Source organism: Palaemon carinicauda, chromosome 4, assembly GCF_036898095.1.
Source record: "Palaemon carinicauda isolate YSFRI2023 chromosome 4, ASM3689809v2, whole genome shotgun sequence".
Classification (NCBI taxonomy): domain Eukaryota; kingdom Metazoa; phylum Arthropoda; class Malacostraca; order Decapoda; family Palaemonidae; genus Palaemon; species Palaemon carinicauda.
Genome location: NC_090728.1, coordinates 45,638,937 through 45,665,080, shown reverse-complemented (window position 1 = coordinate 45,665,080; position 26,144 = coordinate 45,638,937). Strand labels below are relative to the sequence as shown.

Below are 26,144 nucleotides of genomic sequence, written 5' to 3'. Positions count from 1 at the left end.
CCCCAGCCTACCTACCAGATGGTGCCTCAGCATCTGGTTGCCCAGTCAACAGCTTTTACTCCTGTTTATGAGATGCAGACCACTACCTTTAGCCCTAAAGGTAGAGGGTCGAATAGGGGCTCCTCTAGATACCCTCCAAGAGGAAGAGGGGGTAAGGGAAAACGCGGTCAAGGAGACAAGTCCTCCGGACAGCCAAAGCAATAGGATGTTTCCAGTAGGAGGAAGACTCCAAAGATTTCAGGAACGCTGGACCTTCGATCCCTGGGCCCACAGCCTAATCAAGAACGGACTAGGTTGGAGCTGGAGGACAGCTCCACCATCATTTCCTCAATTCTTCCAACACTCCACCCCCTTCCTGGAAGAATACACCCGAGAACTCTTGAGCAAACGGGTGATAAGGAGGGCAAAGTCCATCAAATTCTAAGGAAGGCTGTTTTGTGTTCCCAAGAAGGATTCAGACAAACTCAGAGTCATTCTGGACTTGTCGCCATTCAACAAGTTCATAGAAAACAACAAGTTCAGAATGTTAACCCTTCAACACATAAGGACCCTGCTGCCAAAACAGGCGTACACAGTCTCGATAGACATGGCAGATGCCTATTGGCATATTCCAATCAACTGCCCACTCTCCTCTTACCAAGGATTCAGGCTACAGAAGAAGAAATACATCTTCAGAGCCATGCCCTTCAGACTAAATATAGCCCCAAGGATTTTTATAAAGCTTGCAGATGCAGTCGTTCAACAACTACACCTAGAAGGTGTCCAGGTGGTGGCCTACCTGGACGACTGGCTGGTGTGGGCAGCTTCCGAGACGGAGTGCATGCAAGCATCCAAGAAAGTGATCCAGTTCCCGGAACATCTGGGATTCAAGATCAACGTCAAGAAGTCTTGATTATCTCCAGCTCAGGAGTTTCAATGGCTAGGAATACATTGGAACTTAAAGTCACACCGTCTCTCCATTCCCCCAGGGAAGAGGAGAGAGATAGCGGGATCTGTCAAGAGACTACTGAAACCCGACAGGATATCAAGATGCCAACAGGAGAGAGTACTGGGTTCTCTTCAGTTCGCATCAGTGACAGACCCGGTGCTAAGAGCACAGCTAAAAGATGCATCAGGAGTCTGGAGAAGATACGCATCAAACGCTCGAAGAGATCTAAGAAGACTGATACCGAGTCGACTACGATCACTTCTCAAGCCATGGTCGAAGGCCAAGAACCTGAAGAGGTCCATGCCCTTACAACCACCTCTACCTTCAGTCATCATCCAAACTCTCACCAACGGAAAGTCCAAGGGACTTGGTCCTCTCTATTCAAGACCTTCCACATCAACGTTTTGGAAGCCATGGCAGTCTTTCTCACGCTGAAGAAACTGTCTCCTCGCCATTCAGTCCACATAAGACTGACTCTGGACAGCGAGGTGATAGTGAGATGTTTGAATCATCAGGGTTCGAGATCACCCCAAATCAACTAAGTGATGTTGGCCATCTTCCGCTTAGCGGAAAAGAAGAGATCAGCAGTTCACCTTCAAGGGTTCTGCATGTGACAGCGGACGCTCTATCCAGGCTCTCGCCAACAATCAGAATGGTCCCTAGACGCAGGATAATTTTCCTTCATCTTACGTCAAGTCCCAGAACTGCAGATCGACCTCTTCGCGACGAGCGACAACAAGAAACTACTTCGTTATATGGCCCCATACGAGGACCCTCTAGCGGAAGCGGTGGACGCCATGTCCCTCGACTGGAACAGATGGAACTGGATTTATCTGTTCCCTCCAACCAACCTTCTATTGAAGGTCCTCAACAAGCTCAGATCCTTTCAGGGAACGGCAGCTCTAGTGGCTCCCAAGTGGCCAAAGAGCAATTGGTTCCCTCTAGTACTGGAACTGAAGCTGAAGCTGGTCCCTCTGCCGGACCCAGTACTGACTCAACAAGTACAGAAGTCGACTGTCTTCGCTTCATCACAGAAAACCCAAAACCTTCATCTCATGATTTTCTCTCCTTAGCAGTTAAGAAAAGGTTTGGGATCTCGAGAGACAGTATAGATTTCTTTGAAGAATATAAGTCTAAGTCTACTAGAAGACAATATGAGTCATCTTGGAAGAAGTGGGTTGCTTTTGTCAAGGCAAAAGGACCAAAAGAAATCTCAACAGATTTCTGTTTATCCTTCTTTATTCACCTTCATGAACAAGGTTTAGCAGCCAATACAATAACAACGTGTAAATCAGCCTTGACTAGACCTCTGCTATACGCCTTCCAAGTAGACTTATCCAACGAAATCTTTAACAAGATCCCTAAGGCTTGTGCTAGACTTAGGCCTGCAGCACCTCCAAAGCCTACTTCATGGTCCTTGGATAAGGTCCTACACTTTGCTTCAACAGTGAACAATGAGGATTGCTCTCTGACTTAACCCAGAAAGTTATATTCTTGTTTGCTCTAGCCTCGGGGGCCAGAGTTAGTGAAATGGTGGCCCTTTCTAGAGATGAGGGCCATATTCAGTTCACAGAAGCGGGAGAACTGAATCTTTTACCTGACCCAGCATTTCTCGCCAAGAACGAGCTACCTACCAAAAGGTGGGGTCCGTGGAGAATCTGCCCTCTGAAGGAAGATGTCTCGTTGTGTCCAGTAGTGTCTAAAGGTCTATCTTCATAGAACTTCAGACTTCAGGGAGGACAGCTCTTTAAAGGAGAAACCTCGGAGTCAAACCTATCCCTAAAACAACCAAGGGCGAAGACCACCTATTTCATTCGCAGAGCAGATTCTGACAGTACACCCGCAGGTCATGATCCCAGGAAAATTGCTTCGTCATTGAATTTTTTCCAATACATGGATTTTGAGCGCCTTCACTCATATACTGGATGGAAGTCATCCAGAGTGCTCTTTACGCACTACGCGAAGCAAGTGTAAGAGTTGAAACGCTATGTGGTGGCGGCAGGTAGTGTCCTGAAACCTGTCGTCTAGCGCTGCGAGGAACAGTGAATTGATTGGGACTGTTAAAGTATGGGTGAAGGTGTTGATTCTTCACAGTGCAATACTTGAAGATAAGTGTCACCAAGGTGGCACTATGGACTGTTCTAGCTATTAAAGGTGAAGAAACATAGGGACAACACTTGTGCCATGTGTTTTTACACAGTGTGAAAAAACAATCATTATCACAGAGATGCATATTAGAAAATTTAATAAATTTTCAGTTTTTGTGCCACTAATCATTTTTCCCTTTCAGGTGAAATAATAATTTCTGGTCTTGATTGTAATATACATGTTTCTTATTGCATTCATTAACATTATGTTAACGTTATGTTATGTATGTTGATTTTGCTGGTTATTTATTACCAATAAATACTTGATGGGTATTTGCGTCTTATTTCGCCCCAAAATTGATTTCAATAAAGATATGCTAGAGTATTATTTTCCTTTAACAATCTACATAGGTATATATGAACAAAATAGATAGTTAATACCTTTGTTCTTATATGAGCACAACCTTTCTCTGCCTACGCATACATTGTTCCTACACGAGTAGAAGCTTTGCCTGGCCACGCATACAGCAAATCCTGTATGCTCTGGATGCTTTGTTGGCTCATACAGTACTGTGTATGCAAACCCTGTTCGTATTTGAGTACAAACTTTACCTGGCTTCGCATACTTCGTATGCTCTTGATGCTATGTTTTTTCATATGGTATATGCAAACCTCGAGACTCTTTCCCAAGTCTAGTATGACTCTTCCCCGCAGAGGGGCAGAAAGCACTAACATGGTTTATGATTAGAAGTATGACGTATAATGGTAACGCCATATGTCTCTATGGTCTGGATGACCAAGGAAATATTGTCCTGAGGTTAAGGCACATTTGGAAAATCCACAGATACAGTACTTTCTAAATAATGCTCTGGTAACCTTCCATCAGGATGACATGGCCTGAGCCCAAGAAACAGATTTTGATCGAAATGAAAAATCTATTTTTGGGTGAGATAGCAATGTCGTCCTGATGAACCCACCCTCCTTTTCTATAAAAAAGGCCCTGGCAGGATCCCTCCTGAAACTACTACATCTGTAGCACCTTGCTCAACGCTACAAGGAATAAACATGGCGGCAATGTACAGCGCCATCTGGATACTCAAGGTAGTAACGGAGGAAGGGTACCTTGATAACGGTTCCCCTTCTATTTTTGCCAGTTTCCCCCTCGAAGCGAAAACGCTATTCGGGGTGAAGATTGCTATGTGTCGTATCAAGATATACGTCCCCTGATATTATGCGATATCCTTAGAAATTTTAAGGATATTCGCGCCAGGAGTTAGAATTCTGGAGACCTAAAAGTAAATTCTCTTGGAATATTACTGTAGTCAATTTTACCCTAGGAAGCTTCGCTTCGCTCAAAATCCGTTATATAATAAATATAGAGATGTGTGTGGACACAAACACACACTCACACACACACACACACACATATATATATATATATATTTTTGGGCTCAAGCCATGTCGTCCTGATGGAAGTTCCTATAGGGTAGCTTCCTAGGGTATATTACAACTACGGCGATATTCCCAGAGAATTTACCTTAAGGTACCCAGAATTCTAACTCCTGGAGCGAATATTCCTAATGAAAGTACCAGGGATATCGCGAAATATCAGAGGACGTATTCTTGACACGCCACATGGCAATCTGCACCCCGAACAGAGATAACACTTCGAAGGGGTCAATTGGCAAGAAAACGAAAACGAGAAAGAAAAAGGAGAGCCGTTCGCAAGGCACTCTCTTCTCCCGTTTCGTAAGCGTGCATTGCGCCGATTCTGGCGCCATCTGTATTCCTTTTTGCGTAGCTTAACAACTCGGTGTTTTTTCCTGTGTTTCTCGCAAACTCTTGGATTTAATCGATTTATTATGCTTTCTCCAACTTCGTCTGCCTCTGATAAGTTGAGTATTATTTCTTTTATGTATAAATGTAGGCTCTTGGTAATTTTTAAAGTGATTAATAGTATTAATCTTTGTTACAAGAGCCGTTGCCTACCGGAGGCGTCCTGGACGCTGTCGCTCGCTAGGTATGAGTTTTAGTTAGCCAGAGCGACGTTCCCGGCTGTTTTGCTTTAATAATTTTAGCTGTTTAGCGTTACATAGGATTTCCTTTTTCGTGCTTTTAGTATTATTTGTTTTGGCGAAGTATTCGCCAATTCTGGCCTACGCTAGACCATGTAGCCTAGTCGTTAGGCCCTAGTACTTTCCTGCATGATTTTTGGATTTCCGAGTGTTTTTAAAATTTTATTGAAGCTTTAGGCAGTTTTATACATTTAAGATTATATTGATTATGTCCAAGATAGTATACGAGTGAGTTTCGGTGATTTAGGTAATCGATTCTCTTGGTGCCTAGGCTAAGTTGCCTATGGAGCCTTAGTATACTTTCTCATACTCCCCGGTTGCTTTCTTTTCTTCGGAGAAAGTATGCAATCCCTTTCCCTCTGTTTAAGCCTTGGGCTTAACCCTAGTGGTTTATCTGAATTAACTTTCGATACAACTATATTGGGGTGTTACTGTACCTTCCTGTTCCAGTAAGTCTGGCTTCAGAGAGGGGCAGAACATCAGAGTTTTTAGTCTGAGTCTGTGTTTGTCTGGCTTGGGGTAGAGTCTCCCTCGCTAGTCTGACGCAGACATAGGAGGCTTAGCCTCCTTAGGTCACTGCCGAAGGTTTCTGAACGAGATGATTCCTTCTTTTGTGATCTAGCAGACTAGTCCTTGTTGCTGTTCTCGGTGGGAGGATAAGATCCTTTCCCTGGGAGTAGCAACACCTTCCTTGCTTTGGTTCAGGGGGGGTTGGCAAGTATTGCTGGCCTCCCTCCTTGGATCTCCCTTAGGCTAAGATGAGTTTTCTTGGCTGCGGGTGCTTCTTTACTAAAGCAAGGTTGGTAGGACCCTCTTTGTCCCTTCCCGCTCTATCTCTGTAATGGCCTAGCCGTTACAGTACTGTACGTCATTCTACATCTGGACCTAGTATAGGTTAGGATGTGGAATTGACTCAGTCCCTTGCCGGCCGGCAGATTGTGCCGGCCGGCAAAGGTCTTCTGCTTTGAGTGCTGCCCGGACCTCCCTTGGTCCCTCATCCATGTCTGTCTGTAGAGCCAGACGGCATTGGTCAGGAAGCCTGAATTAGATTCTCCCCTTCCTTATATGCACTCTTTCGGATTGCCGGGCTTGGAGGTTGTATACTCTCTTATCCTGGCATCCATTCTGTTTTCTTCTAGTGCTGTACCCGACCCGGCTGCCGGCCTATGAGGCCGGCAGCCGGGCAGTCGAAGTTCTCTGGTTCTTTTGCTGCTGGCCGGCATCGGTTGTTTACCTTTGCCGGCCGGCTATTGTCAAGCCCTTGTCTGCCGGTCGCTATGAGCGGTGGCCGGCAGCCGGGTGCTACCTTGTGTAGTTGCCGGCCGGCAGTCATCGCCGGCCGACATTGGCTGTTGCCGGCCGGCAGTTACTGCCGGCCGGCACATGCATTTGAACCAGCGTTCTGCCGCCTTATAGCTGTTAAGTAGTATACTTTAAAGCTAGTTATGGTGTATGCCGGCACTTGCCGGCCGGCCGGCGCATTACCTTCTATACTGTACCAGTATTCTTCAGTATTGCATATACTGTAGGAAGAAAACTATAGTATAGTATTGGTACAACACTGTGTTTTCTAACACTTTTGCGTGTTGTCTTGCACAGCCCTTTGGTGTTGCCTTACAGATAAGAAAGTGAGTTCTTTCTTGTCTATTATCCGGTATTTTAAAATCATATCTTAGGTGTGAGCTACACCTGTTTCCTCTGGAAATTTTTCATTGGTTACTCTAGGACAGATTAACCATAAGATTTTATTATCTGGAAGGCTGCAACAATTGGTTGTGCGGGAAACACAAGTGTGTGTCTTTCCTTTCTGATTTGTTATGCTAAACTGTGCATATCCAGTGATACGTAGTTCACTTGATACTCATGGAAATTTCTTCTCTTTACAGGAGGACCATCCGAAGTGCGGAAATGTTTTCTGCAACGTCCGCAGTAAGAATTTCTGCGGACATGAGTTATGTAGGAGGCACGCAGCATGCGCTGTCTCCAAGGGTGATCTCCGGTATTGGGACCCTCAGGTATGTACCGTGTGCTCTAACCTGATTACTGAGGCTTTTGATTCCCCTAGGACGGCGGAATCAAGGGATATAGCAAGGGAGAAGCTTCGTACCTGGGTAAGGGGCTTCCAGAAGAACACCTCTGGACCTTATCTTCCAAGTGAGAAGATGAGGGCTTACTTTTTCCCTAGGGCATCAGCTGATGCAGTGATTCCCCAGCCTCAAGAGGAGATCCCCCTAGCTCAGATCCAGGTGGATGCTGAAGTCGCGGTCGCCTTGCAAGACATCCAGTTGGACGACAGGATGTCAGACGTGTCCGAGCGTCTGGAGGAAGACCTCCTGGCAGGAGGCCAGGATGAAGATCAAGCCCCAGACATTGTAGAAGAAGAGGCCGACGAGGTGTCGGCTGCTCCGGTTCAGATCCCTGAACCTATTCCCTCAACATCGTCCGCTCTCCCAGTAGAGCTGGGACAGGCCCTCTCCTCCATTGTTGGAATGATCCAACAAATGCAGAAGGAGAATATTGAGAAGGCGGCTGCAATGGAACTGCAGATGCAGAAGCTTGCAGCATCACGTGGGCCCCAGAAAAGGCTCAATGTGAAAGACCTTCCCTTGTGCTCAGATGCTAACCCGTGGAGATATGCTGAGCACATGCCGATGACGATCGGAAAGATCGTCATGTCGGATAAGTTGGGTTCAGTTCCCCTAGAGGAGGTGGAATTCTGGCCCAGCAAAGGGTCATATCCGGACTGTTATGTCCGGTTGAGGAAGGAACCAGCTTCAAAGGAGGAGACAGAGCCGAAGGAGGTCATAGTGATGGACCATGCTAAGGCTCAAGCTTTGCTTTCATCTTCGATGAAAGAGAGGGGCTTCACGAACTCAAAGGTAGCTGCATTGAGTAAGAAGCTCCCTTCCTTTGTGTCCTCTCCTGCTAGAGCCTTCCCCTTTTTGCAGAAAGGGTTTGCGGCTGTATTAAAAGCAGTCGAGGCTGGTAAGCCTTGCCCCTCCCTGGAGGAGTGTAAACCCTTGTCGCTGGCCCTACCTATGGACCACAAGGACTGGAAGGACGTCCATCTTACCTTCTCAGTCGGGAAGTTGGAGGCTGATATTGCCGGACGTCAGTTCGGTGAGAACCTCCCTAAGCTGTCTGACTTTCTTTTGCAGAGAGAGCTCGAGAAAAAAGAAAGACTGGCTGCCTCAATGTCTCTTCAGACCACTCTTGAGACGATGGCAAGTGACCCCAAGGTCTATGAAATGTTCATGGTAGTGGCCAAGACTCATCTGGCCACAGTGACGAAGGATCTTTACAGCTTCGTCAGGGCGAGGAGAGCTTGTAGGGAGTTCGTGTTCACCTCGGCTACGGTGAGGCACGAGCCAAGGAAACTAATCTCCTCCAACATTTGGGGCAAAGACCTTTTCCCTAGCGAATCGGTCAAAGAAGTTGTTGATAAGGCCGCCACGGAGAATAGAAACCTTCTCCAGAAGTGGGGCCTGTCTATCAAGAGAAAGCCTTCCCCGGATGAGGGTCCCCAACCAAAAAGGAAGACTAAGAGGACTAGGCTACCGTCTCGGCCAGCCAAGCCATTTAGACAGCAACAGCAACAGCAATTGCCGATGCCTTCAGTGCCCCAGATGGTGGCACAAACCCTGACCACATTCCAGTGGGTACCCCAGGCCGTGTCGACACAGTCCCCGGCATTCAACCCAACGTTCGAAGGGCAGTCAACTTCCTTTCGAGCAAAGCCTAGAGGAGCAGCCAGAGGCTCGTCTAGGCGCCCCTCAAGGGGAAGGGGATTCAGGGGTGGTCGCGGTCAGGGAGGCAAGACCTCAGGACAGCAGTCCAAGTGAGATGATACCGGTAGGAGGGAGACTTCAAAATTTTCGGGATCGGTGGACCTTCGATCCCTGGGCCCACAGCCTACTCAAGAATGGACTGGGCTAGAGCTGGTACAGCACTCCACCCCCGTGCCCTCGGTTTTTCCAACACTCCACCCCCGTTCTGAAGGAGTACATCCAAGAACTGTTGGAGAAAAAAGTGATCCGAAGGGTGAAGTCCATCAAATTCCAAGGGAGGCTGTTTTGTGTTCCCAAGAAAGACTCGGAAAAACTCAGAGTCATTCTGGACTTGTCGCCACTCAACAAGTTCATAGTGAACTGCAAGTTCAAGATGCTAACACTGCAACACATAAGGACCTTACTGCCCAAGAGGGCATATACCGTCTCCATAGACTTGTCAGACGCCTATTGGCACGTTCCAATCAACCGTCGACTCTCCCCCTACCTAGGGTTCAAGCTACAACGAAGACTACAGTATACGCCTTCAGAGCCATGCCATTCGGGCTAAATATAGCCCCAAGGATCTTCACGAAGCTTGCGAGCGTAGCTCTCAAACAATTACGCCTAAAGGGAATTCAGGTGGTAGCCTACCTGGACGACTGGCTGGTGTGGGCAGCATCCAAGACAGAATGCTTGCAAGCTTCTCTGCAGGTGATCCAGTTCCTAGAGTATCTAGGCTTCAAGATCAACAGAAAAAAGTCTCGACTTTCTCCATCTCAAAAGTTCCAGTGGTTGGGAATCCACTGGGACCTAATGTCACACCAATTCTCCATCCCGGCGAAGAAAAGGAAGGAGATAGCTGGTTCTGTCAAGAGACTTCTAGATTCCGAAAGGATATCAAGACGCGAACAGGAGAGAGTACTGGGTTCTCTCCAGTTTGCTTCGGTAACAGACCCGGTGCTAAGAGCACAGCTAAAGGATGCAACCGGAGTTTGGAGAAGTTATGCATCAAACGCGCGAAGAGATCTGAGAAGACCAGTTCCGCTTCGTCTACGTACTCTTCTCAGGCCTTGGTCCCAAGCCAGACATCTAAAGAAGTCGGTACTTCTTCAGCCACCTCCCCCGTCGGTGACGATTCACACAGACGCCTCGAAGGAGGGGTGGGGAGGTCACTCTCATCGGAAAAAGGCCCAAGGGACTTGGTCCAATTTATTCAAGACCTTTCACATAAACTTTCTAGAAGCTATGGCAGTGCTCCTTACCTTAAAGAAAGTCTCCCCGCGTCACTCGATCCACATAAGGTTGGTGCTGGACAGCGAGGTAGTTGTGAGATGCTTGAATCGACAAGGATCGAGGTCGCCACCTCTCAACCAGGTGATGTTGGCCATCTTCCGATTGGCGGAAAAGAAGAAGTGGTACCTGCCGGCAGTTCACCTTCAAGGAGTCCGCAATGTGACAGCGGACGCTCTATCCAGGTTCACACCGATAGAGTCGGAATGGTCCCTAGACGCAGGATCATTCTCCTTCATCTTGAGTCAAGTCCCAGAACTGCAGATAGACCTCTTTGCGACAAAAGACAACAAGAAGTTGCCCCTGTACGTGTCCCCGTACGAGGACCCCTTAGCGGAAGCAGTGGACGCGATGTCCCTCGACTGGAACAGATGGTCCAGGATTTATCTGTTCCCTCCTCACAACCTTCTGTTGAGGGTCCTCAACAAACTGAGATCCTTCAAGGGGGTAGCGGCAATAGTGGCCCACAAGTGGCCGAACAGCGTGTGGTTCCCCCTGGCATTGGAACTACGGTTGAAGTTTCTACCGCTACCAGATCCAGTTCTGACCCAGCGAGTCCAGAAGTCGACTGTCTGCGCTTCATTACAGAAAACCCGGACCCTGCAGCTCATGATTTTCTCTCCCTAGCGGTGAGAAAGCGTTTCGGGATTTCGAAACCCAGCATAGACTTCCTAGAAGAATATAAGTGCAAATCTACTAGAAGGCAATATGAGTCATCTTGGAGAAAATGGGTGGCCTTTGTCAAGGCAAAGAATCCGCAGGAGATCTCGACGGACTTCTGCTTATCTTTCTTCATCCACCTCCATGGTCAAGGGTTGGCAGCTAACACGATTTCAACGTGTAAGTCTGCTTTGACAAGACCCATTCTATATGCCTTCCAGGTCGACCTCGCTAACGAGATCTTTAATAAAGTTCCGAAAGCCTGCGCTAGGCTCAGACCTTCAGCACCTCCAAAGCCCATTTCATGGTCTTTAGACAAAGTTCTTCATTTCGCTTCTTTGTTGAACAATGAGGAGTGTGCGTTAAAGGATTTGACCCAAAAAGTTATTTTCCTATTTGCACTCGCGTCCGGGGCCAGGGTTAGTGAGATTGTAGCCCTCTCGAGAGAGGAAGGTCGTGTTCAGTTCCTGGATGGGGGAGAACTGAACCTGTTTCCGGATCCTACGTTTCTCGCCAAGAATGAGTTACCCACCAACAGGTGGGGTCCCTGGAGAATCTGCCCTCTGAAAGAAGATGCATCTCTATGTCCAGTAGAATGCCTAAAGGTCTATCTTCGTAGAACTTCAGACTTCAAGGGTGGTCAACTATTCAGGGGAGAAACATCAGGCTCAAATTTATCACTGAATCAACTCAGGGCGAAAATCACATATTTTATTCGCAGAGCGGATCCTGACAGTACACCCGCAGGTCACGATCCGAGGAAAGTTGCCTCATCCTTAAATTTCTTTAATTGTATGGATTTTGAACATCTTCGTTCATACACTGGCTGGAAGTCTTCCAGAGTGTTCTTTCGCCAATATGCGAAGCAAGTGGAGCAACTAAAGAGATCTGTGGTAGCAGTGGGTTGCGTCGTTAACCCTGCTGTTTAACTCTGCGAGGAACAGTGGTTTTAATTGGGACGATTAATTCCAGGGTGAGTGTGTAGTTACATACTGTGCTACAAACTAAGTGAGGGCACTGAGTTGCCCACGTTGACTGTTCCACTTCCAAAGGTGAACCTAGCATAAGTGCAGACATGTGTGCCGAGCGTTTCTAACGCTAATGTGACTGATTAGTAATACAGACTTTTATGACTTTGATACCTCGGTATGTTAAAAGTGGCACTAATGTTTTTCTTTCAGATAAACAAGTTTCTGTTTACTATCGTACTTATGCTTAAAGTTCTGGTTATCCTCCTCTTATATATATATATATATATATATATATATATATATATATATATATATATATATATATATATATATATATATATAATTGTTGTTAACCTGTCTATTTATTGTCTGTCAATAAACTTGTTCTTGATAACCTTGCGTCTCCTTCACCTGTGTCAATTTATTGGTATAATTGAGCATTCATTCTATGTATATTTATCTGGGATAATTCTAATAGATTGTTCCTTTATGCAAGCTAATGTTGCATTGGTTTATGCTTTCCCTTAGCGGGAGGAGTCCATCCCATAAGGGGACGGTGGCGGATTTACAAGTTTCCTCCTATGCGGATATAAACCTTTGTCCAATACAAGTATTGAGCGGAGAACTGGTCGATATTTCATATTGACGCATTGGTTCTTTACAAACTATGCTTTACTTAATATAGGGTGAGACCACTATATTGGCTTGCCTGGTATTCATACATAGGTATATGTACTCTTCGAGACTTTTCCAGAGTCTAGTAGGACTCATCCCTGTAGGGGGCAGGAAGCTCTAACATGGTTTATGGTTAGTTGAAAAGATGTATAACGGTAACATCTTAGGTCTCTAGGTCTAGTCGACCGGGGAAATACCTCCGGGGAGTACGGCACGTTCTGAGAATCCACAGATACAGTAATGCTCTGGTATACTTCCATCAGGACGACATGGCTTGAGCCCAAAAAACGGATTTTGAGCGAAGCGAAAAATCTATTTTTGGGTGAGATGGCCATGTCGTCCTGATGGACCCGCCCTTCCCTTTCTATGAAAGGGCTGTAGGACCCCTCCCTACATACAGTATCTGTAGCACCTCGTGTATCGCTACAAGGAATACAGATGGCGCCAGAATCGGCGCAATGCACGCTTACGAAACGGGAGAAGAGAGAGCCTTGCGAACGGCTCTCCTTTTTCTTTCTCGTTTTCGCTTTCTTGCCAATTGACCCCTTCGAAGTGTTATCTCTGTTCGGGGTGCAGATTGCCATGTGGCGTGTCAAGAATACGTCCTCTGATATTTCGCAATATCCCTGGTATTTTCATTAGGAATATTCGCTCCAGGAGTTAGAATTCTGGGTACCTTAAGGTAAATTCTCTGGGAATATCGCCGTAGTTGTAATATACCCTAGGAAGCTACCCTATAGGAACTTCCATCAGGACGACATGGCCATCTCACCCAAAAATGGATTTAAATATATATATATATATATATATATATATATATATATATATATATATATAGTATATATATATATATATATATATATATATATATATATATATATATATATACATATATAATGTATACATAGATAGATAGATATAGATATATATATATATATATATATATATATATATATATATATATATATATAGATATACATATATAATATATATATAAATATATAGATATATACATATATATATATATATATAGTCATAAATATGTAAATAAATTAGAATTTTAAAAAATTAATTACATCATATTGTAAGTTTAATTAAGTTTACCCTAAACTAAGGGAACTCAAACCCAAGACAATGGAAGGGAAGGAAACAAATGCAATGGCACAACCAAATTTCAAGAACACTATTTGCATGGTCACCACATAGCTTAAAGCAACTGAATGTGGCATCCAAGATGAACTAGCAACAGCCTACAATAGTAAAGGATATTTCCCTCAATTAACCATACCATAATGAAAAGCATGGGATAATAGCTTAGCTTTTAATAATAATAATCATAGTGCCAAACTAAATGCTTTTACTTTCAATAGCTAATGGATAGAGGCCGCCTTTAACTTTTGGAAAATGTGAGCCTCTTGGGGTGATTCCTGCTTTTACCACTCTCACTTTTTGTACACTTCCAATGACCCCCTTATGAGATTTAATATGGGATGAGTTTCCTCCACTCTTTAAACAAATAGCATCAGTTTGTTATTCAACCTTCGCCTTTCTTTACACTGCTATAATGATTAAGTTATATTTATAAAAACAGTTTTCTCAAAGTAGTATGGCCTTTGGATGCCAACTAACTTCTCGTGAATAAAAATAGATAATCTTTAAAAAATCACAGAAATATCAAACCTTCATAAGTAATTTATGGGGAACAATGAACAACCAACTAACTATAAAATCAATAGCTATTAATCTACTTTTTAAAGGTATCATTACTTACATACTGTAGTGCTTGGTCAATTATAAAACATACCTGTAAAAGTGCATAAATGCAAAATTCTTACCTTTCCAATAATTTCTGGTGCCTCTAGCTTAGAATCCAAATTATAATACACTCCCCTGATATTTCGAATGGCAATCCAATGCTTACGTCTCAAAGGAAGTTGGACAGGCCCAAGGCGGTACTCAGATGGAACATTCAAAATAAAACCCACAACTTTCTCCAAAGCAATGACATGAGGATCTCTGGAAAAACAGATACCTAAGGTCAGCAACAGGTAGGTATACATGCCCTGTAAAGAACAAAAATGGGAAAGCTTTGAGCTTTACAATAGAAACTAAAGGGATGGGTTGGTGTCTAAGAAAAGGAAGTGGACTAAATTTGTGGAGTTGGGGACATATGGGTCAGCACTGAGGCTGATATGCCATATAGCCACAAAATCCCACTGTTGCAATATAAAGCATATAAACATTGGGTTGAGAGGTTGAACAACAAGATAGAAGAGAGGAAAAGGAAAAAAGTAAAAAGGTGGGCTAAAAAAAATGGCTTATTGGACACTATAAAGATCCCATACCCCTCTGGTGATCCAATGACAGACTTTGGTGTCATCCATTCATGTAACCATATACTGTACACTCCGATTCGAATACTTTTTGTGGAAATATTCACTAAAAAGGTTATTTTCATTAGTAAAATAAATTTTTGAATATACTTACCCGATAATCATGTAGCTGTCAACTCCGTTGCCCGACAGAATTCTACGGGAGGGATACGCCAGCTATCACTATACTAGAAGGGGGTGTACTCACAAGCGCCACCTGTGGCCAGGTACTACAGTACTTGTTGTTGACGCCACCTCACTTTTTCCTCGGTCCACTGGTTCTCTATGGGGAGGAAGGGTGGGTCAATTAAATCATGATTATCGGGTAAGTATATTCAAAAATTTATTTTACTAATGAAAATAACATTTTTCAATATTAAACTTACCCGATAATCATGTAGCTGATTCACACCCAGGGGGGTGGGTGAAAAACCAGTGTACAAGACTAAAGGATAGCTAAGTATCCCGTATTTCATATAATCAGTTATCCACAATAACAATGAAATAATAAGTACCTGGTAAGGAAGTCGACTTGAACCGTTACTCTGCCTTTAATAAGATCGTCTTCCTTACTGAGCGCAGCGTTCCTCTTGGAAGGCTGAATCAACTCAAAGGTGCTAAAGTATACAGGGCTGCAACCCATACTAAAGGACCTCATCACAACCTTTAACCTCGGCGCTTCTCAAGAAAGAATTGACCACCCGCCAAATCAACAAGGATGTGGAAGGCTTCTTAGCCGACCGTACAACCCATAAAAAGTATTCAAGAGAAAAGTTAAAAGGTTATGGGATTATGGGAATGTAGTGGCTGAGCCCTCGCCTACTACTGCATTCGTTGCTACGAATGGTCCCAGGGTGTAGCAGTACTCGTAAAGAGACTGGACATCTTTGAGATAGAATGATGCGAACACTGACTTGCTTCTCCAATAGGTTGCATCCATAACACTCTGCAGAGAATGGCTCTGTTTGAAGGCCACTGAAGTAGCCACAGCTCCCACTTCATGTGTCCTTACCTTCAGCAAAGCAAGGTCTTCTTCCTTCAGATGAGAATGTGTTTCTCTAATCAGAAGCCTGAATAGTAAGAAACTGAGTTCTTAGAACTTGGAAAAGAAGGTTTCTTGATAGCACACTATAAGGCTTCTGATTGTCCTTGTAAAGGTTAAGACCTTTTTAGATAGTACCTAAGAGCTCTAACTGGGCAAAGTACTCTCTTCAGTTCATTCCCCACCAAGTTGGACAGGCTTGGGATCTCGAACGACTTAGGCCAAGGACGTGAAGGAAGCTCGTTTAGCAAAAACCGAGCTGCAAGGAACATGTAGCCGTTTCAGATGTGAAAACAATGATCCTGCTGAAGGCGTGGATCTCACTTACTCTTTTAGCTGTTGTCAAGCACACGAGGAAAAGAGTTTTTAATGTGAGGTCCTAAAAAGAGGCTGATTGGAGAGGTTCAAATCTTGATGACATAAGGAACCTTAGGACCACGTCTAGATTCCAGCCTGGAGTGGACAACCGACGTTCCTTTGAGGTCTCAAAAGACCTAGGGAGGTCCTGTAGATCTTTGTTGGTGGAAAGATCCAAGCCTCTGTGGCGGAAAACCGCTGCCAACATACTTCTGTAACCCTTGATCGTAGGAGCTGAAAGGGATCTTACTTTCCTTAGATATAACAGGAAGTCAGCAATCTGGGTTACAGTGGTACTGGTTGAGGAAACTGCATTGGTCTTGTACCAGCTACGGAAGACTTCCCCTTGAGACTGATAGATTCTGAGAGTGGATGTTCTCCTTGCTTTGGCAATCGCTCTGGCTGCCTCCTTCGAAAAGCCCCTAGCTCTTGAGAGTCTTTCGAAAGTCTGAAGGCAGTCAGACGAAGAGCGTGGAGGATTGGGTGTACCTTCTTTACGTGAGGTAGACTTAGAAGGTTCACTCCTAGAGGAAGAGTCCTGGGAATGTCGACCAGCCATTGCAGTACCTCTAAGAATCATTCTCTCGCGGGCCAGAGCGGAGCCAACCAACGTCAGCCGTGTCCCTTTGTGAGAGGAGAACTTCTGAAGTACCCTGTTGACAATCTTGAACGGCGGGAATGCATACAGGTCGAGATGGAACCAATCCAGCAGAAAAGCATCCACGTGAACTGCTGCTGGGTCTGGAATCGGAGAACAATACAACAGGAGTCTCTAGGTTATCGAGGTAGCGAACAGATCTATGGTTGGCTGACCCCACAGGGCCCAAAGTCTGCTGCAAACATTCTTGAGAAGGGTCCACTCTGTGGGGATGACCTGACCCTTCCGGCTGAGGTGATCTGCCATGACATTCATACCGCCCTGAATGAACCTCGTTACCAGTTAGCTTTCGATCTTTAGACCAGATGAGTAGGTCCCTAGCGATCTAGAACAACTTCCACGAAAGAGTCCCTCCCTGCTTGAAGATGTAAGCCAGGGCTGTGGTGTTGTCAGAGTCCACCTCCACCACTTTGTTAAGCTGGAGGGACTTGAAGTTTATCAAGGCCAGAATAACCACCAACAACTCCTTGCAATTGATGTGAAGTGTCCTTTGCTCCTGATTCCATGTTCCCGAGCATTCTTGTCCGTCCAAAGTCGCACCCCAGCCCGTGTCTGATGCGTCCGAGAGGAGACGGCGGTCGTGTTTCTGAACAGCCAAAGGTAGACTTCCTTGAGAAGAAAGCTGTTCTTACACCACGCGAGAGAAGACCTCCTCTCTTCGGAAACAGGAACTGAGACCGTCTCTAGCGTCATGTCCTTTATCCAGTGAGCAGCTAGATGATACTGAAGGGGGGGGAGGTGGAGTCTCCCTAACACGATGAACAGGGCCAGCGATGAAAATGTCCCTGTTAGACTCATCCACTACCTGACTGAGCATCGGTTCCTTCTCAGCATGCTCTGGATGCATTCTAGGGCTTGGAAGATCCTTGGGGCCGACGGAAAAGCCCGAAAAGCTCGACTCTGAAGATCCATACCCAAGGAGACAATGGTCTGGGATGGGACGAGCTGAGACTCCTCAAAATTGACCAGGAGGCCCAGTTCCTTGGTCAGATCCATAGTCCATTTGAAAATCTCCAGACAGCTACGACTTGTGGGAGCTCTTAAAAGCCAGTCGTCTGACGGAGCCGAACACAAGATCATGGTACTGCTGCACAGTCTGTGAACTGTCAACCATGGGCAAGCGAGGAAGTACAGTGACAACCCGAATCTGTCTAGACTGTCTGGGTCGTACAGACAACTCCTATCGGGTTGCTGAGGTTGCCGCACTGCGTCACAACAAGTCACTTCTGCTGGTTGTTGAACGTCTTCCCCGTGACACATTGACTCCGTAAACAAAAAATCCTCTAACAAGGACTAAGCTTGGACTGCATGTCTTGCAACACAGCTCAAGGTCTATGGGAGCAGGTGTGGTAACAGACGGGATTAGCGACTGAAGTGGAACCATTACCTTCTCTGGAAGCATGTTATGCTTAAATAAAAGTCCAAAGGAGGCTACGCAGCTAAAGGCTCCCTCCAAATGACAGAGTCCTCAAGGGAATATCAGAAGGAGGGAGAAAAGAACTTTCTCATCTACAGGGACCATATCCTAGAAAAGCTAAGTTCTCTCAGTGAGGGTTTCACTGGTGCAAAAGCAGCAGACTAGAAGGCAACGTTATGAAACTGCTTGACAGTCTAGTGAGTTGGCAACAACCAAAGATGTGTGACTGAGAAGCATGCGGTAAGGTATGCAGAGCATGTTGTATGCAGAGTATGCTGTATGCAGAGCATGCTGTATGTAGAGCATGTTGTATGCAGAGCATGTTGAATGCAGAGCATGCTGAATGCAGAGCATGCTGTAAGCAGAGCATGTTGTATGCAGAGCATGCTGTATGCAGAGCATGCTGTATGCAGAGCATGTTGTATGCAGAGCATGCTGAATGCAGAGCATGCTGTATGCAGAGCATGTTGTATGCAGAGCATGCTGTATGCAGAGCATGCTGTATGCAGAGCATGTTGTATGCAGAGCATGCTGTAAGCAGAGCATGCTGTATGTAGAGCATGCTGTAAGGTAAGCAGAGCGTGTGCATGGCGTTTAACATTTCTCAGAAATTCCATGACCAGTGCTAGAGTGCTTTATGCATGCTTGCATGGGGTTTTAATATCAACATAATATTTACCTTACATTCATAACTCATGATTCATATTTTTGCCATATTTTGCGATATTGTTAAAAAAAATATATTGCAAGGAATACAAATGTATTTTTATAAGTAATACAAATAACCTCCATTATCATAATGTTTGAAAATGGAGGTAAGGTATGCTGAACAGCAGAGTCAGAACGAGCTGGAACAACAATAGTTGTGGTTTCCTCTTCAAGACTCTGTTGAGGGAACACCTGAGGCTCAGTCTGCAAAGGATGATCAAAGGAAGTAGCAGAAGGTAGGCGCATGGGTGGAGGAGGCTGACTCCTGGCATGAGTGGCTGAACTCAAGGGTTGCGCTTGCTGAGTGGTTGGCGGATGCGCAGTAGCAAGTTCCTGAGGAACGAGTTGAGATTCCTGCGGTGTGAGCTGAGAGCGAAAAGGTAGTGGCTGCGCAGAACGCAGTAAAAAGTCTCGCAAGTTGAGGCTCCTGAGGCGCAAGGCTAAGGTGTTGAGGTGCTTGCCTTGAGGAGGGTTGAGCTCGCTGCAGCGAGAGCTGAGGAGACTGACTCATGGATGGGAGAGGTTGTTGTACCTCAAGCGAGTGTTGCCTCACTGATGGAACAGCAAGTGGAAGCGGAGGAAGAGAGGTATAAGCCTCCTGTTCCCATTGCTGAGGTTGCCTTAAGGAAGGCGGAGGGAGCTGCACACCACTGGGATCAGTAAACTCATAACGTGGCTCAACATCGTACGCCTGGCAGGCGGTACTGTGGTCAGGCGGAGCGAGCGCAGGCGGAGCGAGCGCAGGCGGAGCGAGCGCAAGCGGAGCGAGCGCAAGCGGAGCGAGCGCAGGCGGAGCGCAGGCGGAGGCGCAACCTTCTCAGCCCGACACTCACGCATCAAGACCGAAAGTTGTGACTGCATGGACTGCAGTAGAGTCAACTTGGGGTCGGCAGACACTAAGGTCTGCTGAGGTAAAGCCTTAACAGCAGAGATCTGTTGCGGCAGAACCTTACTCCTCTTAGGCGGAGTGCATTCAACTGATGACTGAGGAGAGTCAGAGCTAACCCAATGACTGCATCCGGGTTGAACTCTAACTTCGTACGTCTGGCATAGGTCTGGACTTTACGTTTAAGAGGTCTTGCGACCTGAGACCAGCGTTTTCTCCCCTAAATTTCTTCTGCAGACGAGCAAAATAAGGGCTCAATCGTCTGCGGGTGGGAGTGACGGTCTCGGTAAGACACGCCCGCAACCACCGAGGATACTTCTGTGCGCCGATCAAGGCCTGCTGAACCCTTTTGCCCTTCGACATTGCTTCTCCCCTGGGCTTGGGAGCTTGCAAGAGGCCCCGGACTGGGAGGACGACTGGCGCGCACAGAAGAACCCTCACGCACAACACTGACACACTATGCGCTAATCACTTATCACTTTGATTTTCTGTTTGCACTTATTTCACTGAACTCGAAACTTTAAGTGGTTTGTACCTGACACACGCAATTCTATCCTTTCTCAAAAGTTAGTAATTGCGAAAACAGAATTACAATGTAACAGAAAAATCTAATGAAAGATAAATAATTCAGTGGCTGGAAAGAGACTAAACACTAGATCACTCTAGAAACGTTTACCTTCTTCCCCTAAAGAGACTAGGGAGAAGAGCAAAACGATAACAACGTTACTCGCTTGAATGAAACGTTTATCCTCCTCTTTCTCCCTCCGTCTCTATCTCTCTCTCTCTCTCTCTCTTGACTTAGAACCTGAGAGAAGAGCCCAATCATATATATCGTTAAAACATATTATTGTTAAAGGAAAAAACTGAAATATTTCCCAAAATGAAAAGTTCCTTTATTAGGATTAAAACCATTAAGCTAAGAAAGAATGAACAAAACGTTAGACACGGTTACTCTTACTGCAACGTGAAACCGTGAAAATTCTTTCTCTATCGTAACGATAGAGCACAAGTTGAACGTTCTAAACGTCAACAACTGCAGAGACAAAACAAAACGTTAGTTCAACTTTGAAAACAGTACGAGACTATCAAAGAAATTCTTTCAAAGACATTAAAATAGCATAATATGTTAACAGGTAAAACCGAAATGACGGGCTCAATGTTAATTAACTTCGGTACCAAGAAAAGACCGCCTACTATTAGGAAGGTCGAATATAAACAAATATAAAAATTAATTTTAATAAGTTTATAATAAAAGGAAGTTAATCGAAGAGGCCTATAAGAGGCGGAGAGATATAAAATAAATCTATAACTTTTGTTAAGCAAAATTAAGAAAGAGAGTCTATACTCTCTTAGACACCAACACTTCCGTCTAAGGGAAGGGTCGGCCATTTAAAGGTGAAAGAGAGTTCATACTCTCTTTGTCACCATAAATAATCAAATTAATTCCAAAAGCTAACTAAGCTAATATAGAAGTTTCCAGTATAGCGAATAGCTGCAAATTTTAGAGAAATACTTCACCAAACCGTGAACAATACTCCAAAATCATAGGCGTATCCAAGAACGTCTTGCCGGAAGCACGACAGAGGAAAAAGTGAGGTGGCGTCAACAACAAGTACTGTAGTACCTGGCCACAGGTGGCGCTTGTGAGTACACCCCCTTCTAGTATAGTGATAGCTGGCGTATCCCTCCCGTAGAATTCTGTCGGGCAACGGAGTTGACAGCTACATGATTATCGGGTAAGTTTAATATTGAAAAATTGTGGTCATCAAACAAAAAATGAGATCTGCATAAAAATGAAGGCAGATGCTAGTCTGAACGGAAAACATTATCTATTACATAGTTGTTACGCAAAATGGTGGTGTAAGTATGCTCACCATAAAAAGAGCACCGGAGAATTGAAATCAATCATGGTTCATTATCAATTAAATTGAATTAAAATCATTACTACAGTATGATATACTAATCATTTCTACACTATGTTCATATGAAATAAAGTCCTCTAACAATTCTTTTATATTCATGCATACAGTATTTTTAAAAATGGCTTGTTTTTTGCATAAGTTTAATATTTTCTTCGCCTTTTTAAATAATTATAAGCACTGCAAAGATATTCTGCTTTCATCATGAAAGCATTCAATCTTTTCTTGACAAAATGCAACAAAATAAAAAAATAATTTGCTATACCGAGGCACAGAAATATCTGCGAGCATGTCACATTTCCCGCGCCAAAATTGAGACCCTGATAGCGCTTGCATCATGGGTAGGATCACCAGAGGGCTAATGGGTTTAGCTATTTGCTTTCTACATTTCACAATTTTGATTCAACCAATTCAATTGTACATAGTTAAAAAAAACACTGTATAATTGTCATATATTTTCTGACTAACAAATTTCTATAAGCTTATTTCAATTGTAATTCTTTTCACTTAAAACATCAGCTGTTCTAAAGAGCAAAATTTTATTAATTTTTTTATTGAAAATTTTGAATTTGAAAAAAAAATATTATTTTTTTATATAACAAACCACTGATTTTTTGTACTGTAGTATACCAATTTCATAAACATACAACAGTTATGTCAAAGACAGTATGATCTGTGTTTTAAGAAAACTTTCTTTAAAAAGTATAATGAAGTCATGATAATCATGATCATTTTCATGTCAGCTCTTCCCCTAACTGGATAAGACGTGAATCAAGTTCTTTCCATCTCTTCTAACCTGTACTTTGTCTTCATGAGCTTGCACTAGGACATGAGTCTTCACCTGTCACCTTTCCCACAATTTCCTGTGCCTTCTTCAACATATTTGGTCTTTCTACTTTGATATCTGCTGGTTTCCCTCAGAAACTGTTCCTCATCTCTATTCACTGCATATCTAAAACATCTCAAACATCTCCATCTTCCGGGTCTCCAGTTTTTTTCGGAATTTGAACACCACAATTCTCTACTAATTCCTTATTTACAATACTGTGATATTATCACAGTATTATTATCATTATAACTTCTAATAGCCAAGCTACAGCCGTAGTTGGAAAACTACTGTATATTCTCAAGCCAAAGGCTCCTAACACAAAATGCTGCCTAGTCCAAAAAAGAAATGACGTACACAATACACTGCGAAAGCACAATACTGTAACAATGTTAAGCCCAATATGCAAAATATAAACTACACAATAAGATTTTTTCAACCAGCTCAACATAAAAGCAATTACACTGTTTAAACTTCTGAAGTTCCAGTAACTATGCATTCATTCCACAATTTGGTCATAGTTTGAATGAAACTTTAAAAATACAATAAGTCCTTGGATTACAAAAGTTTTAACTAACATATTTTTTTAATATAGAGCAACTCCCATAAGGGAATTGTATTATTTCTTTTGTTAGAGTTTAAATTTAGCATTCCATATTCAAGTCCACCATGTTTTTCTAGTCTTAGTTATGCTTCCCTGTCATAATGTGTGTGTTTGTCTTAGATTATGATTTTACTACTGCATTAGCATAGGTGAGTGACTTCAGTGTTTACATACAGTACTGTATCTAGGTGTTTATACTTACATAAAAACTAGAACTACATTAGTCGGAGAAACAGTATTGAGCCTTACATAAAAAAGAAAGGACTGTTAGAATCAATTGGATACCTTGTATTGCATCATACAGTATATGGTAGTCTGAGAAGATTTAAATATAAAGGATAGTCGTGAATTTGAAAAAAAAAAAAACTTAAAACACCATGCATAACTGAAAGACAGTGCAAAAGATTGAAATCCAGACCATGGATAAGAAACCTACTAAACAGAAAGTTTTTGTTCCAAGTTAAGATGCAAGTCTGCTGTTGAAGACTAGACAGAACAAAATTGAAAACATGGCAGAATAAATTATTAAAAACCTTTTCTTAGCATAGATAGGTCTCCAAATCTTGAAAGACTTTCTCAACATACTAAAATTTTATGAGTAACTGAATTAGAGACAGACTGGATACGAGTCTAAAAGGTAAATTTGTAATCATGAATCACACCTAGAATTTTAAATGAGGTGCATGTAGTTACAGAAACAGTCAATGAAAAGATCTGGGTGAGGAGGATCTAATGTCCTGACCTACTAACTTGGAGTTTTGTTAGAGTTTACTTCATCCCCAATAATCTGCACCACGCACCAACTTTAGCTTGATGGCTGTTCGAGTTCCTCATATTCAGAGAATCTCTATGCGTCATATGCCTTTAAAACTTCGCAATTACTGCTTCTCTTCTTTTGAGAACACAATTGCTCCAGATGAAGGCTGTGTGGTGGAGAACAAACTCTAATATCTTTGTCCCTGAGCAGACAAGATCTTCATATTGTTTCCTTGTTTCAGGATTTTCTAGGTTTTCCAATATTGCAAAAATAGGAGCACACCAGGGGCAGAAAAGAATGAAGGCAAGTGATTCAGATTGACACTGGACATGGCCGTGGTTAGCCTTGCAACGTCCGTGTCAATCAGAAGAGGACTAGGGTGTGCCCTTGTGCACACATGGAACTTGCTTTATCAAGATGAAGCAGGTGGTGGTAATTTGTTCTGGAAAATTCTTAAGGTTCTTTACCCTCTCTAGGATATCCTTCCTCTCTTGCCTCGCTCCTGAAGCGTGTGTAGAAGCTATGGAGGAAGAACAGCCATAGTACCTATTATTACAAGTTGGAGACTCATACTCATAAGAAGATAGAGATGGGAGAGAAGGCTTAGTCTCCCTCCCCAGCACCTAATACTGCAGTGATAATCTTGATCTATCTGGTGTGTCCCAGTGAGATTCTCTGTATCTTTGTGTAGAGTAATACAGCGGCAAATCTTTCATCTGTCTTTTAAGGGATGACTGATTCCAATATGTAGATGGGGGGTGGGGGGTTGACATGAGGAAATGGCTGATACAGTTCTGTGGTCCTGTTCCTTTTGTGATGCATTGACCTCACCTGTAAACCTGAAATATCGTTTACTAGCTTAGAATTTAACCTAGGTGTAGATCTAAAATTCTCATCTCTGTATGTACCTATAACGGGATGCATCGACCTAGACGATGGTGAGTTAGTTTCATACTTGCATTGTTGACACTCGTGAAATAGCGTCAGTATATTCTGCCACTAGGTGTATATAGTTAGCAGCAAGTTGAACTGGTGAGCTAAATGGCAGCTGCACGCTTGTGGCAGCAGGTTCAGGCGGTGCTCGTATCACTGATTGTTCATTTCAGCTTTGTACCATAATCAGCGAGAGCTTTTCTATTCCAGTTTGAGGATGCAAATGTGAGGGTTATTTGTGCATCTGCAGACGCAAAGAGAGATTTGCACTCGCAATGCGTCGGTAGGACCAACCTTGTTGCTCCTTTTGTTATCTGAAAAAAATAACATTCTTTTAGGGAAAAATGACACTGTGGGTCATTACGAGTTATACGAAAGAGGTGATGCTTTTCTTGGAGAGAAGCTAGGTGCTTTCTTCTTAGGTGAGAATTTACTTTTAAGGACTTTCAGAGTTACAGGACGACCCGAGTCACTAAGAGACTTCTAAAATCATGGGAGATGTTCTAGACCTGGAGACACATGATGCACGTTTGCCAAATGGTGTGGTGTTCATGTTAGCTACGTTGAGAAGACACTTGATGTAATTTTACTGAAGAAGCCTCCCACACTATAGAGGAGAAATCTCTTTGCTCTCCTAAATCTAAAAAAAAATTGCTGGTACACTGAGCTGAGCACACTCGTTAGTGGGGATGGGGACCTGTTAGGGTTCACAAAGTCTGGTGAAACCAATGGTTCCTGTAACTAATCCTCTTCTGGTTGATTGAGTACTAAAGCCAAAGGATCATATTCGCTGTTCTTTTCTCTTCATTTCACTATTATAATGGGGAATAACACATCAACAAATTCATGCTGGAACAGATGGCCCCCATCCTTTGTTATCAGAACAACTTGAAACTCTAATAATGAACGATAGGACGGAGAAAAATCAGGACTCAGAAGAGAATGCTTCTGCTTTTTGCTTTCTTTGGAGGAAGCAGCAGAAGGGGAACGATCCCTTTTAGCTTTTTTGCAACGACTGATGTGCCTTTTCCATTGAGAGAATGACCATTCCTGACAAAAGTCACTAAGGGAGTTCATCAACTACTGTATCTCTTACCACAAATTCTGGACATAAAGGATGCGGATCAACCTCCACCCGACTCATAAAGGTGCCACAAAGGTGACCTTCAAGGCTGGGAGAGGTACTCATAAACATGTGAAAAGCCCTCA

At 43.8% G+C, this 26,144-nt stretch overlaps 1 protein-coding gene across 1 annotated transcript in view; it reads right to left on the bottom strand.

The window, feature by feature from the left end:
* Nucleotides 1-26,144, bottom strand: part of LOC137639921 (josephin-1-like) — a 103,587-nt gene that overhangs the window by 22,070 nt on the left and 55,373 nt on the right. The window contains exon 4 of the mRNA XM_068372212.1: nt 14,292-14,472. Within this exon, the coding sequence (XP_068228313.1) occupies nt 14,292-14,472 (181 nt within the window). The remainder of the gene's footprint in view (nt 1-14,291; nt 14,473-26,144) is intronic.